The sequence below is a fragment of the Corvus moneduloides genome, chromosome Z (assembly GCF_009650955.1).
Source record: "Corvus moneduloides isolate bCorMon1 chromosome Z, bCorMon1.pri, whole genome shotgun sequence".
Classification (NCBI taxonomy): domain Eukaryota; kingdom Metazoa; phylum Chordata; class Aves; order Passeriformes; family Corvidae; genus Corvus; species Corvus moneduloides.
The window spans coordinates 51219134-51232885 of record NC_045511.1 but is presented as its reverse complement, the minus strand read 5'-3'; the positions used below and the strand labels follow the sequence as shown (position 1 = coordinate 51232885).

At 39.0% G+C, this 13752-nt stretch overlaps 1 protein-coding gene across 1 annotated transcript in view; it reads left to right on the top strand.

Annotated features, from left to right (window-relative positions):
• Positions 1–12367, top strand: part of LVRN (laeverin) — a 37278-nt gene extending 24911 nt beyond the window's left edge. Inside the window, exons 14-20 of the mRNA XM_032097173.1 lie at positions 526–679; positions 1563–1657; positions 2336–2443; positions 6155–6325; positions 7868–8008; positions 9265–9340; positions 9854–12367. Coding sequence (XP_031953064.1) covers positions 526–679; positions 1563–1657; positions 2336–2443; positions 6155–6325; positions 7868–8008; positions 9265–9340; positions 9854–10000 — 892 coding nt within the window. The 3' untranslated portion in view covers positions 10001–12367. The remainder of the gene's footprint in view (positions 1–525; positions 680–1562; positions 1658–2335; positions 2444–6154; positions 6326–7867; positions 8009–9264; positions 9341–9853) is intronic.
• Positions 12368–13752: the final 1385 nt, after the last annotated feature.

The window sequence follows — 13752 nt, the reverse complement described above, 5'->3', positions numbered from 1 at the left end:
AGGGGCAGAAACGCCATGCTGAAGTAGTTAATTCCACACATAGTATGCATGTGAATTAAATGGTTTGATTTTTATAATAGTGTATATTCCACAGAAGAACATGTAATGAAAGTAAGTTGTTTCATAATAAAAATAAAATCGTATTATAACTAAAACAGTGCTTTTCTTCTTAATTTTGTTCCAGTGGGACTGACACATGCTGTCAATGTGCTTGTACCGTATTCTGCAGACACAAGCAGATACAGTGTGCATACTGCCACGCTTACTGCCATGATTGTCCTATTACTTTGATAGTGGCACTGTGCTCTTTAATAGATGTTTTGAGAGTTAAGATCCTAAAATCACCATTTATTTATATTTATTTTATTTTTTCCAACGCCTTTTCCCGCCTACTTTCCACATGGTATCCTGATGTCTTATTGTCTGTTTCATAAAAAACCAGATATTCGTGGTAGATAATTAATGTGAATAAGTATGCTAAAATGTGTGTGGGTTTTTTGTTTTGTTTTGGTTTTTTTTACATAGCTTTGGATATGTTCCAATTGAAACAGCACTTGAACTAACAAAATACCTTGCCAAAGAAGATGAACTCTTCATATGGAATGTGGTATTGTTAAACCTAATACCTGATAATTTGGAAAGTACACTGAAGAACTATGAAGTATATCCACTTTTAAAGGTATGACCATTTTGTTAGTTAGCAAAGATACTAGACCACGCAAATACATCAGTCTAAAATTAATGCTTTTTAAATTCTCAAGAATGTAGTGGTGAGTATGATGGGTCAGAGTTCTTGTCATTCCTTTTGCATGACTTCATCAACTTTTTTTTTTAATAAGAGGAGGAACTTAATTAAACATATTAATCAATGATAAGTCTCATTGAATCTTCAGTTATTCTTATCAAAAAGCAGAAATACATTCACATTCTTTACATTAAGCTTCATCCTTGGTTTTTTGAAACGGCAAATCTGGAAAATACAGCTATCAGTCAGCAAGAAGTGAAAGGACCAACACTGCTATATACAAAAGGCATACAGTATATATGTGCTCTGTGCTTTGTGCTCCCTTTCCATTCATATTCATGGAGTGAAAGAAGGAATTGGGTGTAGATACTAACTGAAATTATTCTCTCCCATATATGACTTACCTGAGATAATACTGTCAGATTTATTTCCTTGACTTCTATTTGAAGATTTCGCTTATGTTTAAAATAAATACAGTCACACAGTATTAGTTCTCTTAAGTTCTAGAAAGTAAAGGTATGTGAAAATAAGTGAGAAGAACAAAGTATTTCCAGCTGAGAAGGGTTTTTTCCTGTTTTTCTGAGAATTTGTGTTCTTTCATAATAAGTTGAAAGGTCCTAGTGATGTGAAATGGTAATGTGCCAGTTTGAATTGAGGTACAGGTATATTGAATTTTAGACCAAATTTATATTTTATTTAATATCCTGTGTTTTCAAGACATTAATAGTGGTAAATTTTTAGGATAAATCTATGTAAATAAGAAAAATAAAAACTTGCATCTAAATGAAAGTAATTTTTCTTTCCCTTCTTTTAAAAGAAATACCTTTTAAAGAGAATGTTGCCAATATACCATTATTATGCAGGTTTTATTCATCAAAATGTTGATGCTTTGGAAGATGACTATTTTGCTCAGTAAGTATTCTGCTTTTCTTAAAAGTTTTTTCTGATGTGATTGAATCTGACACATTGCAGTTTGCTTGTGTAAATTAAATACAAGATACAGGAATAATTCTCTAACTAATGTGAATGTAGACAAATTGTTATTTTACTGTCTTGTAAGTGTGTATTCCTTATGATGACACCTCCAGTGAAACTGCAGTATCAGGATAGGAGCATAAAGGATGATAGTTTAAGGATCTTAGTGGTGGCTCTCATTTATCAGATAACAGCTCAACAGGAGGCTAGCTGAAGAAAAACTGACAACAACAAACTTAAGATACGATTTTTGGATCAGTCACTTAAACTTTAAAGTACTTCATTTGCAAGGCCACTGCAGCGACAGGCTTGAACATCAGAGTGATTTGGACTAGATGCAACCAGTACCTTAAAACTTCCAAGAGGGATATAAACCATACAAAAAACTAACCAAAAAATATAGTACATTGGTTGCCTCACTAGTATCCATTAATACTGATGTCAGGAGACCACTATTGTTTGTTTAATTATTTTATTAAAACTCAACTGTTCCTAGTGGAGGTTCTCACAGGTTAGTGGCATCATGTTCTGAAACTGTGGTGGTCAGGCACAGTTCAAGCACTCCAAATGTGGTATGCATCTCTTTTATTCTTACTGTTTTAACTTCCCTTCAAGAGTGTATTTGGAAAAACTCTTTGCAACAGCGTGCTGGCTGGGCCTCCAAGACTGTTTGGACCTGTCATCTGAACTGTATGCTAAATGGATGGACAACCCTGAGCACAAGTAAGAATGATGATCTGCTCTTAGAGGTGTGCATGTCTAGGGGAGGTGGAACATTAAAAAGCTGTTAAAAGGGGGAGGCAGAAGGAGAAATGCCTCTGTACACTGCTCTTATTTCTTGACAGAATGACAGAATTTAAGACAACTATGTCTCCCCAGCATCATCCTCTTCCCCAAATCCCAGCTTTATGATGATTTCATAATTACTTAGGCTTTTTACATAGACTTTACAGGCTGGAGGATGGAGATTTTGCCATGAAGACCAAAATCTGGTTAGCCATGTTAACAGGTGAACCTCCTATTAGTGTTAATATTCCATAAGGCCCAGTCCCTTTGCTACAGAACAGCCTTGGGGTTGTAACATATACCAACTCAGCTTTTAAGCTTCTCTTAACAATACTGAGTGATGTTTGCATGATGCAGCCATCTGCCCGTGACGAGCCCATCAAAGTGCCTTGCATGTTCTGTGTTCACATAAAGAGGTGTTGGGAACAGCTGTTAGTCCTTATGCTGATACTGGAGCCTAGTGGTCAGGGGTCTGGTCCGTGAGAATGGAATCTGGACTCTACCAGGAGGAGACTTTCTGTATCCAAGTATTGCATCATTAAAAAAAAATTTACAATGTATTGAAATTCTTATTCTCTTTTCTTCCCTCTTTCTTTCAATGTCTTTCTATGCAATAGTCAAATAGTATTGGCACCGGTGAGTGAATATTTAAAGTTCATTTTTATTTGTTGTAGTTGTGATAAATATTGTGTCATTATTTGTATCTCTGTTGATATATGTAGTTGGCTAAGTAAACTGAACTTGTACTATTATGTTTGAGTTTTCTAAAACAGCTTCATAGTGATCATACTTATAAAAGCCCAACTGAGTTTTGCAGTTAGACTGAAAAGTTTAAAAAGCCTAAATACATTTTGTTCCATTCTAGAGAGAATATTCTTGCAATCCCACTCTAGAAGCAACAATACTGTGCTGAATTGTCTGTCTGTTTTCAAAATAGTCATCTTCCCCTATTAATAACATTTGAGGTGATGGAATACTACATACCTTATTTGACTTGAAGAGCTGAAAAGTCTATGAAATATATTAGCTGATTGAGTTTTGAATTTGATGAAGAATATTAATTTTGCTGATCTTCTTGGCACTGAGAAAAGTTCAAAGGGATTTTACGGGTTTTATGTGTGGAAAAAAATGAAATTCTGAATTCTGTTAAGTGAAAAAAATGATCATGTTTTAAGGAGAAAACCCCATAGAAGAAGGACACTTCTTAGGTTTCAAGTGACAGATTACTGTTCCCATGCAGTTAATCTAGAGACTTTTCATGTGCTGGGTAGGAACGGAAACAGGCACAATACACTTTTGACCCATATTTCACAGCAAAATCCCTTTAGCTGCTCTTATGTTCTTCATGCTGAGAGCAAACTCATAACAGCACACTGCAGCTGTTCTGCCACAGGTGGAACCCAGTAGGATTCTCACATCTGTGGAAAAAAGTAATGCTTTTCTGTTTCAGATTGGGTTATCAACTTTCAGCTGAACATTTCCAAACAGTTCCTGGCAGAATGCAACTGGACTCGATACAGTGCATTTTTATCTGTTTCATGAAAATAACAAGCCAAGAGCTGTAATCCCCAGCCAATTTCTCTGTTTTACTCTTTTTTATTATAGGAGTGTAGTGATGCTTGTTAAATTAATGTATTCTCTTAGGTGTTGTTACTGGCTTGTCTTTTGAAAGAAGGAAACTAGCCTATGGGGAGGGACAGCATTGCTGTTCATTTTACTTGTTTACTAAAGGTTCACATATTCTGCTGCTACCCTCAAAAGTTAAGAAACCACTATGTCATTTCTGGATTGGTTCCAAAAACACAATATAAAATAACCTGCCCTGCTTTCCAGTAGCTTTTTGCATCTTCCCCAAGATCCAGAAATGAGGGATCCTGGCAGGCCAGTAACATCAAATCACACAGCCACTCCCATGAAAAATATCAAGATGCATAAGTCACACCCCTCACCTAAAATAACCTCAAGCTCCAAAGTCCCTCTGGACTATAGTGGGAACTGCACAACATAAACCACTTCACAGCCACCCCAGATGTCATCAGCCAGCAAACCATTGTCCCATAGCAGGCTGCCCATCCAACCTGCCTTGAATGTTGCACATCAGAGCTGCAGCCAAATGATACACAGAACCTGTCTATTCACACACAACAGCTTTACACTTACTAACAAACATTTTTTGCAACTACTGGAACAGCTTCAGTAGCAAAATGAATAGCTGTACGTTGGCCAAAACAGCTTTACCCTGTTATCACCTTACTGTGACCCCTTACTGCAGTATTATGAAAGGATTATAAAACAAATTACCAGACCCTGCAACTCAAATAAGATCTGCCAGAGGGGGATTCCTCACAGCATGATACTTTAGCCTGACATAACTACTCTACATGTCATCTTGGTGGCAAATCCCTTATGTCACAGCAAATATCTAGGTAAATGAATCCAAACTATTCCTTGAAGTGAATATAGAATATGCCCATGCTTTCTGTTACTATGACAGTGAAATGCCCCACCTGCAACAGGACTGCCAAAATCCCTGCATCTTGCCTTTTCACTAACACATGATGTCTGTCATGTAAAACACCCAGCTCTCTCCCTCTTTCCTAGTAGTCCTTCGTTTCCAGAGTCTATAACTTCCTTTTCTCTACCTTGTACTCAGAAGATTGATGTCATATATCCTTCTTTCTGACTAACTAACTCTGTTGGCATCATCTTCATTTTCTATAGGATACTCTGCTGAAACTCAGGAAATTTTCTCAACTTGTATTTAAATTTGCTGTTTCCAGTTTTGGGCCTGAAGAATGGCTTTTGTGACCAGAAACTTGTATGTTTTTTCCTCATCAAGGGGAGGATAATTTTTACACCTCTACTTACAATCCTGGCCTAATGTAATGATAAGCAGACTAACAGGATGATGTAGGGAAGCCAAATGTTTTGCTTGTAGCAAAGGGACCCATTTTTCTGTAGGGAATTAGTCCAAAATACCATTAGTTGAAACTGTTTTCAGATAGCCTGCATAGTAGAATACCGCTATCACTGGAAAGTGTTTACAATGTCTTAATATCAGGGACACATCATTGCTACAGGAGAAATTTTCTGTTCAGCCTTTGCATATGGAGCATTACACTGGTAAAGTTTGCATTTAATTTCTGTTATGAAATTCATTGCCATGTTGAGGACTCTTCCCTGGAATGGGAGTAATAGGAGGCTGCCTGTTGCATGGAAAAATGTCCCTTCTGTTTCCTTTTGTGCTGCAAATGACTCTTCCTACTGGATGCATTCACTGAAGAAATTTTAAAAAGGCTTGTCTGGAATAATGCATATATGCAGTGGTGCAGTCTTTAATGGTGTGACCCATTGCCTAGGCTGTGACAGGAAACAGTGGCATTGACACTGTATGCACACAAAATAGTCTGCTCCAACTGCTCTAAAAAATGTTGGGGTTTTTGGTTTTCCTTTAAAGTGCATGCTTTTTTAATGCTTAAATCATAAATAAAACCATCAAATTTCTTATCCTTATTTACATTACTATTTTATATTTCCATTGCTGTGTATCTTCTAACTGTAAATAAACATTTGATTTCAGTTGCGCATTAACAGCAGGGTTTGCCTCTACAACAGTACAGTACCTTTTAATCATATTTTGCCTTGCAGAATTCCCTTTTTAATTAGAAAAACAGTCTGCTGCTATGGTGTTGCAGTGGGAAGTGATAAAGAATGGAATTTTGCATGGAAAATGTATAACCATACTGACTCTGTTGAGGAAGATGAAGACATCCTGCTCTATGCCATGAGCTGTGCCAATGAGCCATGGTTACTTTACAGGTGACCTTGATCAAAGTATCTGTTTGTGTAGATAGAAGTAAATAATAAGAACAAAAATACTTTATTGTGCAAAGCTGGTGGAGGTTTGCCTGCCACAGAAGCATGTGTCTTGTCGACCACTGGTAAAGTTTTAAAGAGTTTTGTTAGGGAGCAAGTATACAAAATGGGACAAACACAAATAAACAATCCTTCTGCAGATGCAACATGTAGGTCATCAAGTTGTAAGTCCTGACTCCATGTGGGCCAACCAAAAAGTTAAGACATGTATCGAAGAGTCTTGTCCAAATGTTTCCAGAACAGAGTTTGGAACACTGTGTTTATTTTCTTTTACTGGCATCTGTATCTTTCTCAGTAAAAAATGTTCAATTCTCTAATCTGTAATGTTTGTATTACCAAAAGCATTTGTTAAGGAATGGAATTTTGGCAGTGATGGTCTAAAGAATTATCATCCAAGCATTCGCATAAACTCCATGGGTCTAAAGGTGTGGAAGTAGCACTTTCCTCCTTCCAGACACCTACTCTGGTGTGGAGGTCATTTGGGAAGACAGAACAAATATGACTGAGAATAAGACAAGAAGTGTTGCAAAGAGATGCCCAATCAGCTATGTTAATTTCCCACTTAACCTATGATCCTTTATTGCCTTTTTCTTGCAACAGGCCAGCACCATTCCCTGACAAGATCAGGGAGTTTTGATGAGCTTCTTCCTCTGTGTGCCTTAGTAGCTGATAAGCCAATCTGTTTTTTGAAATGCCATCCAGGGAGTTTTTTGGGTTGAAGAATGTTAAGATGTGCTCTTCCTGGCCCTCACAATACTTTGTCCATTATGTTAAGCATAGTGGTGACATGCGAAGGGGAGAAACCCCACTCAGCTACTCTACCCATAAATAAAGCAGCTACCTGCAAGACCCTATGAGAAAATAACTCTTTTTAAAAGAGTTCTTTTGAAAGTAGGAGCATGCAAGGTAAAACATTGAGGCAACAAAGAAAATAATTACTTTTCAAGATGTTCAGGCATTTGCTGCTGCTGACAACATTGGCAGGCACTTCTTGAAATACTTCTGAAATTCTGCCTTAGCCCTCATGAAAAACTCCTTCCTGAGTCTTGTTATAGGGAACCCTATAAACGGGTCACTTTTGTGTAACAGTGTCTCACTGTTGACATACTCTGTAGGCTCCATCTGAATCACAGTGAAGGGAATCACCTGAAGGTGAGGAGCAGGCTTGTCTGGTAGGAGCAGTTGTCTTTCTGCCGCAAACAAAGATAAGAAGCACACGTATGTCTATTTGACATTCTACACCCTCACTTCACTAAGACGTGAAGAATCAGTGTGCAAAAACAGGATTTCACAAATGTTGAGGACAAAACCCAAGCTGAATACACAGCTCAGAGTGACACCAACTTTGGTATAACCTTCCACATGCTGATATTTGTTGAGATAGGAATTTTGGTGAACTGGATTATATTTCCAGATTGCAAAATTGTATATTTCCATTGTAAAACAGCAAGTGACAGGTTTATTTCTTTCCTGCTTTTCTAACAGATACTTGCAATATGGACTCAGTGACACATTATTTTCTTCCAATTGTACTTCAGCGATCATCTCACACGTAGTGACTACGGATATTGGGCACCATATAGCCTGGGAATTCGTTACGGAAAATTGGCCACTTCTAAGTCAAGGGTAAGCAACAAGTTTTGGCTTCCTTTAATTTCTGTGGCTCTTTGGCTTCTTCCTCTGTTTTTATGTTTGAGCGGTAAAATTCAGGTGCTGATTTTCCCTCCAGAGATGGTTTTTTGTAATGACTGATTCAATTAAGTATGCAGAGCAGAGTTTTCAGGGATTCAAATCTGATCAGGGTTTAATACCAAAGAATAGCTCATTAAACACAGAAGACTTTAAAAATTAGCCTGTTCATGACTGTTTCTGTGGTTTTAAGTACTCCTGACAATTCTGACTCTAGAAGTGGGTTTAACCACTAGGATTTTACAAGTGTGGGTATAAAATGCTGTAAACTGTGGGTGTAAAATACTGAAGTAAAATCCTCACCTCTTTTCCAAAGAAAGTATGAAGAGATCGGGGATTAGAGCATGCAGGCATGCTAGCGCTGCTAGGACCAACTATAGTGTTACTCCCTGACTTAAATCTTAACCTACCTCCAGCCTACCTGTACTGCTGCAGGGAAACAGCAGGTGAGCTTGGGCTACCTCTCTTGAGCAAAGCAAGTCTTTTGATGTCTGTTTGAAGACTCCCTCTCCCCTTGGCAATGAAGAAAAGCAGCAGGGCTGTGACAGAGTACACATTCCAGCTGCTTTTGATGGCAGAGGAGGCCACTGTGATCCATTAGTGGCAGCATAACCAAAACCAGCCATTTGAGAACATTCAAATGCGTAAATTATTGCTAATGCTAGAAAAGACAAGTTGTAGCAGATTTGTGTCATACCAACCAACTTGTTCCCTGACAGAGCTTTTCTGTGTTCTAAACTGATGAGGATTTTGCTGGAAAATTGACCCCTTAATTTCAAACTAAAAGAATAGTGCAAGTGTTTATTTATACGCCACCCTCAGGATAGCAACAGGAACACCAACTTGTTAGGCAAATTACTGGTTAGCCTTTCTAGCTCGGTTTGGCTGTATGGGCTCAGAGAGATTATCTATTTCATGCAAAGAATTCACATTACCAAAGTACAAATACCAGATCTTACTCAGAAAAGAGAATGAAAGGTAATTATCGTATTTCATGCAGTTCAAGTGTCTAAATGGGATATTAATGGTAGTTCTTTAAAAGAGGGAAAACAATCCACAGTTGCAAACTTCAGCTTAGTTGGTATTTGCAACATAGTGAATAATAACTAAATAGTGGGAGTATTTTCAAATGAGATGAACTGTAGTATATTTGCTAACATGCTATTTGAAGGACCTTTATCTCAATTTTACAGATATGGGCAGGAATTACTGCATGATGTACTAAAAGTCATGGGAAGATTTGTCAAAACAGATGTACAGATCCAAGAGGTAAACCAGAGAAGCATTTAGTCTCAACTTTATTGACAGTTTGTAATATACCAGCAGTTGGGCTGCTGGCATGTTAGGTTGTCATACTGACATCGGTATAACTTCTCATATTGTTCAATCATTGCTTCCCCCGAGTATTTCTTTACTATTCTTCAGTCCTCTCTTGTCTTTTGCCTATTAGACTGATGAGAAAGATTTCTTGTTCTGTGATTGTAGAACAGGCAGCACAAGAGGATTCTTCTACCCAACTAGTCCTAGACAGTGTGGTACCACCAGTACCAGTGAAGTTGTCTGCATTTGAAAGGATTTTTAGAGGAACAGCAAAAGGGCACATTCTTGATATGTAAGGAGCTTTCCCATGTTAGTGTAAATCAGTAACCTTGCCCCATCCCCTCTTTAGTCTCTGTCATCTGCCCCTTTTCTGTGCATGTCTGTTGAAAGCACCTGTCAGGCACACAGTTGCTTGCTGCAAGTGAAGTTACATGAACTAAGATCACGCATTTATTTCTTCAGTTGCAGGTTTTTTATAATGCTACTTTGGAAGAGGATGAGAGAGAGGCTATTACTCTGCTACTGGAATCTGCAAAACTTGAAAATATTGAACGGAGAAAACTACTAATCGAAGTTGCCAGCTGGTTAGAGAAAAATGTAGATGATTGACTTGGAAAACAGTTTCCAGTATATTATATGTGATTCACTATCATATTGGTATTCATTATAAGCTGTAAGTAAAGGTAAAGCACATTTTGAGTCCTGTGGTTGTCTTCCCACTGGAAAATCTGGATAAATTAATTCACAAAGAAAAGAAGGATTCAGGAAAAGAAATTATAAACATATTAGTATCTTATATCTAAAAAAACTTCCTCCTGAATGAGGTCTTAGGGATGCATTGCTAATAATAATCTAACATATAGATACAGTCCTGAATCCTTTGGGGGTTTTTTCTGAATATCCAAATGAAAGGTGTGCTGTATATTTGTGGCAAAAACATGTGAGGAAGCTGAAAAACTTTATATTCTGTTTTGTTTCATTTGTACAATGATCTATAATCTGTCTCCACTTCTATGTTTTTAAATTGCAAAGAGGACAATAATTTAGAACAGTGCTGTGAAACATAAGCTTCAGAATGACTCCAGATCTGCAGGGAGGAAAAGACCAAAGAATCCCCAAATTTTAATATTAATTAAGAAATTTATGCCTTGTCATTCAAACTTTGTTTTTTCTTAGCAGGTCTGTACTTAATGTGTCTACACTTGTGTTTGATCAGCAATGTGCTTTTGAAGAGACCCTGCTGCTTGTCTCCATTTAGCATGCTTCAGCCCCCAGCATGGTCTTGGAGTGTGTGAACTGGACTATTTTTGGATAAAATTTGTCTAGGAGATGATGAGTTCCTGGTGTGCGACACTGGATGGTCATTTTGTCCATGGCACTAGTGTGCAACTAGTCCAAACTATCCCTTCTGGAACATCACTGAGGTGCTCACTGATCATAGAATCACTGAGTATGCTGAGTTAGAAGGACCCATCAGAATCATAGAGGCCAACTCCTGTGCTGTAGATACAAGGTTAATCACCTTGCTTACACAGCATTTTGGAGGTGACAGGCAAAATTCAGTCCACTAGTATTAGGAAACCGTATTCGCTTGTCCTTAAAAAAACTATGGGATCCTCAGTCCATGCAACTCATTTATTTGTGAGGTAACAGTATTATGACAAAATTACAGTACAGGTGATCAGTTAACATGTAATGGATCACAAAACACTGTTATGTGGGAATGCAGGAGACAAAATAAGTTAGAATACTGCTCTATGAAAAGACCAGAATAAAACCCAGACATGTTAATACAAAGGATTGTTCACTGGCATCCTCTAAATACATTTCAGAAAAACACTGCTATATTGACTGCACTGAATGTCCTCTGCTCCCCACAGCTGCAAAGAAAAATTGAAACTATTTTGAGACTGTTTAAGAACCCCTTTATTGTATGGGAATTACCAACTAGTGACACAAGTTTGTGCTGGGAACAACTGAACTCTGCAGCATTTGATCTAGTTAAAGATAATACCAAAGAAAATTGCATGCATTCTTGCAAGTATTCTTCAAGTTGATTGAGAGAGGCTGTGGTGAATTACAGGGGTTTTATCATACAACCTGTAGGACAGTTTGGGTTGGAAGGGACCTTAAAGATTATGTATTTCAAATCCCCCTGTCATAGGATGGGACACCTTCCACTAGAACAGGTTGCTCAAAGCACTGTCCAGCCTGGCCTCGAACACCTCCAGGGATGAGAAGTCCACAGCCTTTCTGGGGAACCTGTGCCAGTACTGAAGCTGTTTTGCTTCAGCATTCTCTGTGATTTCCACTAGTTAATCACTGGCACTGTATGCCTCATCAGGTGGGCTAAGCAAAGCTCAAGAAACATCCCATAGATTTACCTTATGCCTAGTAGGTTCAAACTATTTCTTTGCAACCATGAGCAACCACTCTTCCTTTCTAACCAGTCTTCCATGCTTTTCTTACTTTTTTCTTCATCCTACTGAATAAAACATTTAATTTGAAGTGCCAATATATAAAAATGACTAGAAGAAGTTTAAATAAGAAGTTATTTTCAAGTGATGGCTCCTGACTGTGAGGCCCTCGTTTTTAACTTTTATATTTTTCAAATTCTATACTGTTTAGTGTGTGACTCTGAAGTTTCTTGCAGCCTGTTAATTTCTGCTCTCTCATGCTAGATAGACATAACAAAGCCTCCCTGGGCCTGCTCTTCAAGGACACCCAGACCATCCTAGGCCCAAAAAGTATAAACCAAAGAGGCTCTAAGGGGGGCAAGCAGAGGGGAAATTACATCATTAAATGGAAGCTTTAATTGGAGAACTAACCCTGATGTGCCAATGAACCAAACCTGTAAAAGTGTGAAGAACTCATGACCTGTCATCCATCTTGGGGTCCATCTTGGCAGTAACCTCTGGACTCCCCAGTGTGTACCTTTGAAGGCCTTTCAAATAAATACCTACCTTTATTCCCTTATTCCTGTCTAGTCTCTGTTTTTAGGTGGCCTCTTAAGGCATCAACTGCCTGTCTCCCACTGACAGTCTGTATTTCAGAATTTCAGCAGTTTTCATGGCAGAGGCAGAGTGGTGAAGGTGATTGCTAGGCAAGCTGCCTGAGTAGGAGCAGATCTGAATCATTTCCAGAATCCACACATTTGCACTTGGTGGCTGTATCAGTGGCAGCTCTTGCTGCTGTTGAGTACAAGCTGAGTAGAGAGGTTTGGAGAGTGGCAACTGCTAAATGCAACAACGGAAGAAGAGGTGCATGGGAAGAATCCAGGGCAAGCTGGGAATGCTGCTTTATTGCAGAGGGAATTGGGGTGAAAGAAAGTTCATTGGAAATTAATATGAGGACATCAGGAAATGAGCTTTAAGAGTACTTATGCAGACTGTGTAGGTGTTATGGGGCATGTAATTGTGAAGATGTGCATGTATGGGGCAATTTCCAGTAAAAATGGCTTTGTCATTGATAGATAGGATGCATTCAGTAGGCCCTGAGTGGGGAAAAAAGTAGATAGATGTGAAAAGACCAGCTTTTTGCTTTAAGTCCTGCTCTCTGCGTTCAGAGTATGGAAGTCAAAAAGTTACACTTGTTCTGCCCATATTGTATGCATGTGTGACAGGCCATCAGACTCATGAGCTGGCAAGGATGCATGCCAAGCCCAGTGGAGAAGGAGACTTTGGAGCTGTTTAAATCAAGGTTCAAGAGCACCAGCCAGCTTCTCCTCTGTATCTCCTGGCACAGTTGTCCTACTGCCCCATTGGGTGTGCCCCCTTTCCATCCTGGCACCCCAAGAAGCCTCCCAGACAAGTGAGGAGAAGGCAGCTTGAGGGGCCTGGGTGGCCAAGGCACAAGCCCCACGCCATCTGGCTGCACTGATGGCACATTGATGAGGTGGGTGGAGCAGCCTGCTGCTTCTTTCAGGGTTGGTGCAAGACCCAGAAAGGTGACCATCGGGTAGGGAAAAGGGATGTGGGCTAAAAAGCCAAAAAATGAACTGAGATGTGGCCTTGCCATGTTCCTGCTGTGCGGTGACTCACAAATTAAAAAGAGCTGTCACCTCTGCATCCCCTGACTCAAAGCTGCAGGGGCTCTTCCAGAGCCAGGTGTGATGTATGGACTCAACCCCTTGGCCAAACTAACGGTACTTGGGTCCAGAGTCCAAAGGCAGCATAGGCCTAGACCAGGCTAGAACTTCTCTAGTTCCAGTTTGTTCTCTGGTAGCCCACGCAGGAATAGGGTGACATGGTGACCATTAATGCCATAAACTTGTAAACTGGAACTGGAAATATATGATTAACACAAGAACAGTAGACTCACTTGTCAAGGAACAAAGGGGGTTGTGGGTACAAGGAATCTCA